Source organism: Bufo bufo, chromosome 2 (assembly GCF_905171765.1).
Source record: "Bufo bufo chromosome 2, aBufBuf1.1, whole genome shotgun sequence".
Lineage (NCBI taxonomy): Eukaryota > Metazoa > Chordata > Amphibia > Anura > Bufonidae > Bufo > Bufo bufo.
Genome location: NC_053390.1, coordinates 109,117,670 through 109,120,939, shown reverse-complemented (window position 1 = coordinate 109,120,939; position 3,270 = coordinate 109,117,670). Strand labels below are relative to the sequence as shown.

General features: G+C 41.9%; 1 protein-coding gene across 1 annotated transcript; it reads right to left on the bottom strand.

Moving 5' to 3' along the window:
* Window positions 1-415: 415 nt before the first annotated feature.
* Window positions 416-1,408, bottom strand: LOC120992427 (proteinase-activated receptor 1-like). The gene has a single exon (XM_040421407.1). The coding sequence runs from the start codon at window positions 1,305-1,307 to the stop codon at window positions 420-422; it is 888 nt and encodes a 295-aa protein (XP_040277341.1). The 5' UTR covers window positions 1,308-1,408; the 3' UTR covers window positions 416-419.
* Between the last annotated feature and the right edge of the window lie 1,862 nt (window positions 1,409-3,270).

Genomic DNA, 3,270 nt, shown 5'->3' with positions numbered 1-3,270 from the left:
AACAGCCATGCAGTATTTTGTGGGCATGCACTTGGGCACTAAAAGTACAGCAATTATTCCAGTACCACCTTTAAGGCTACTTTCACACTAGCGGCAGGACAGATCCGACAGGCTGTTCACCCTGACGGATCCGTCCTGCCGCTATTTGGCCATGCCGCAGGACCGTCGCTCCGTCCCCATTGACTATAATGGGGATAGGGTCGGAGCTCCAGCACAGCACGGCAGTGCACGGCGAAAGGCCACCGGACTAAAAGTACAGCATGTCCGACTTTTTAGTCCAGCGGCCTCACACGGCAAAATAGCGGCAGGACGGATCCGACAGGGTGAACAGCCTGTCGGATACCGTCCTGCCGCTAGTGTGAAAGTACCCTAGATCCATATATTCATGAAATATACATAGCAAAATACATAGCCCAGTATTAAACTTTAAGAAATGAACTTTCTGTAGATAAATCTTTGCTTGCATGGGACTGACCGGTCTGCAGTTTATCGGACATCTTACAGCATAATAGGCTATATACATATTTCCGACACCTCGATGACGCATAGTAATACATTAAAGGATCCAGACAAGTACTTATGCTGCTGATACAAACACACAGAATGTAGGCGAAATATAGAGAGTCAGAATGTCCAGAATGAAAGTGCAGATAATGCATTAAAAAGATGATATTTGTTGGGCCAAAGCAAATCATGAACACAGAAAGGACTATAATGGATAAGAGAATAGCTCTCTTCTTCTTAGAAGAAGAATTTTCAATGTTTTTTGGGTTTTCACTCAAGGCCCGTATAACCTCAGCATAACAGAAGATTGTAATGATTAATGGAAAGAAGAAAAATATAGAAGAAAAGGCGGTGAAGTAATACATGTAAAAGCTCTGCTGCTTTTTTAAGTCCAGCGCATCGTGGCAAGTTGTAATGTCCAATCCGTCAACGTAAAGAGTTTGATTGGTAAGAAGAAGAGGCACAGTGCTAGCAATAGATACAAGCCAGATGAAGACACACACCAGCCAAGATCGTTTTTTTGTACGCCAGGTACGAGAGTGTATTGGAAACACCACGGCCATGTATCTGTCCGCACTCATACTTGTCATGAGCAGGATGGAGCAGTACATGTTACAGTAAAATGCTGCAGTGGCAAAGCGGCACATTCCTTCTCCAATTTGCCAGTTGTTCCCTGAGAATCTATAAACAATGTTGAAAGGCAAGATGGCAACAAAAAGCACGTCCGCCATCGCCAAGTTCAGCATATATACCACTGCCGGCGTCTTGATTTTTATCTTCAATAGAAACATTACAATCGCCATGAGATTTAGAGGCAGAGCCACCGTGAACAGCACGGTGTAGATCGATGGTACAAACTTGGTCAACCACTGACTGTAGAGGTAGAATTTGGCGTCATCATTTAAAGTGTAAAAAGCTAAAAAAAAAGAAATAAAAAATATTAATTTAGTTTAAAAAGTTACAATGTTTAGGACATGTAAAGATACATTTCAATCTTAAAGGGGTTGTCCAGCTTATTGAGTGGTAGCCTATGCTGAGGATAGGCCATCACTAGCTGATTGACAGAGGTCTGACATGGCCCACACCCACCAATCACCCCCACCTCAGCTGTTCAGGTGTAGCTGTATGGCCAGAAGTCGGCACTGGAACCACACAGCACCTTGAACATTGTAGTGGAGGGAGCTAAATGCTACGGTGCTGCTCTCACTGAAGTCAAGTACACAACTGATGGTGCTGCGGATTTCTGGCACTGACATCTGGTGACAATTTTGATTAATATTTTATCATCAAGTATTTATATACATCATAGAAACATAGAAACATAGAATGTGTCGGCAGATAAGAACCATTTGGCCCATCTAGTCTGCCCAATATATCTGAATCCTATTAATAGTCCCTGGCCCTATCTTATATGAAGGATAGCCTTATGCCTATCCCATGCATGCTTAAACCCCTTCACTGTATTTGCAGCTACCACTTCTGCAGGAAGGCTATTCCATGCATCCACTACTCTCTCAGTAAAGTAATACTTCCTTATATTACTTTTAAACCTTTGCCCCTCTAATTTAAAACTGTGTCCTCTTGTGGTAGTTTTTCTTCTTTTAAATATGCTCTCCTCTGATTCCCTTTATGTATTTAAAAGTTTCTATCATATCCCCTCTGTCTCTTCTTTCTTCCAAGCTATACATGTTAAGGTCCTTTAACCTTTCCTGGTAAGTTTTATCCTGCAATCCATGTACTAGTTTAGTAGCTCTTCTCTGAACTCTCTCTAGAGTATCTATATCCTTCTGGAGATATGGCCTCCAGTACTGCGCACAATACTCCAAGTGAGGTCTCACCAGTGTTCTGTACAGCGGCATAAGCACTTCACTCTTTCTACTGCTTATACCTCTCCCTATACATCCAAGCATTCTGCTGGCATTTCGTGCTGCTCTATTACATTGTCTTCCCACCTTTAAGTCTTCTGAAATAATTACTCCTAAATCCCTTTCCTCAGATACTGAGGTCAGGACTGTGTCAAATATTCTATATTCTGCCCTTGGGTTTTTACGCCCCAGGTGCATTATCTTGCACTTATCCACATTAAATTTCAGTTGCCAGAGTTCTGACCATTCTTCTAGTTTTCCTAAATCCTTTTCCATTTGGCGTTTCCCTCCAGGAACATCAACCCTGTTACATATCTTTGTGTCATCAGCAAAAAGACAAACCTTACCATCGAGGCCTTTTGCAATATCACTTATGAAGATATTAAACAAAATTGGTCCCAGTACAGATCCCTGTGGAACCCCACTGGTAACATGACCTTGTTTTGAATGTTCTCCATTGACTACAACCCTCTGCTGTCTGTCACTCAGCCACTGCCTAATCCACTCAACAATATGGGAGTCCATGCTCAATGACTGCAGTTTATTGATAAGTCTTCTATGTGGGACAGTGTCAAAAGCCTTACTAAAATCTAGATATGCGATGTCTACTGCACCTCCACTGTCTATTATTTTAGTCACCCAGTCAAAAAAATCTATAAGATTTGTTTGACATGATCTCCCTGAAGTAAACCCATGTTGTTTATCATCTTGCAATCCATGGGATTTTAGATGTTCCACAATCCTATCCTTTAATAGGGTTTCCATTAATTTGCCTACTATTGATGTCAGACTCACTGGTCTATAGTTGCTCGATTCCTCCTTACTACCTTTCTTGTGAATGGGCACGACATTTGCCAATTTCCAATCTTCCGGGACGACTCCTGTTACTAATGATTGGTTA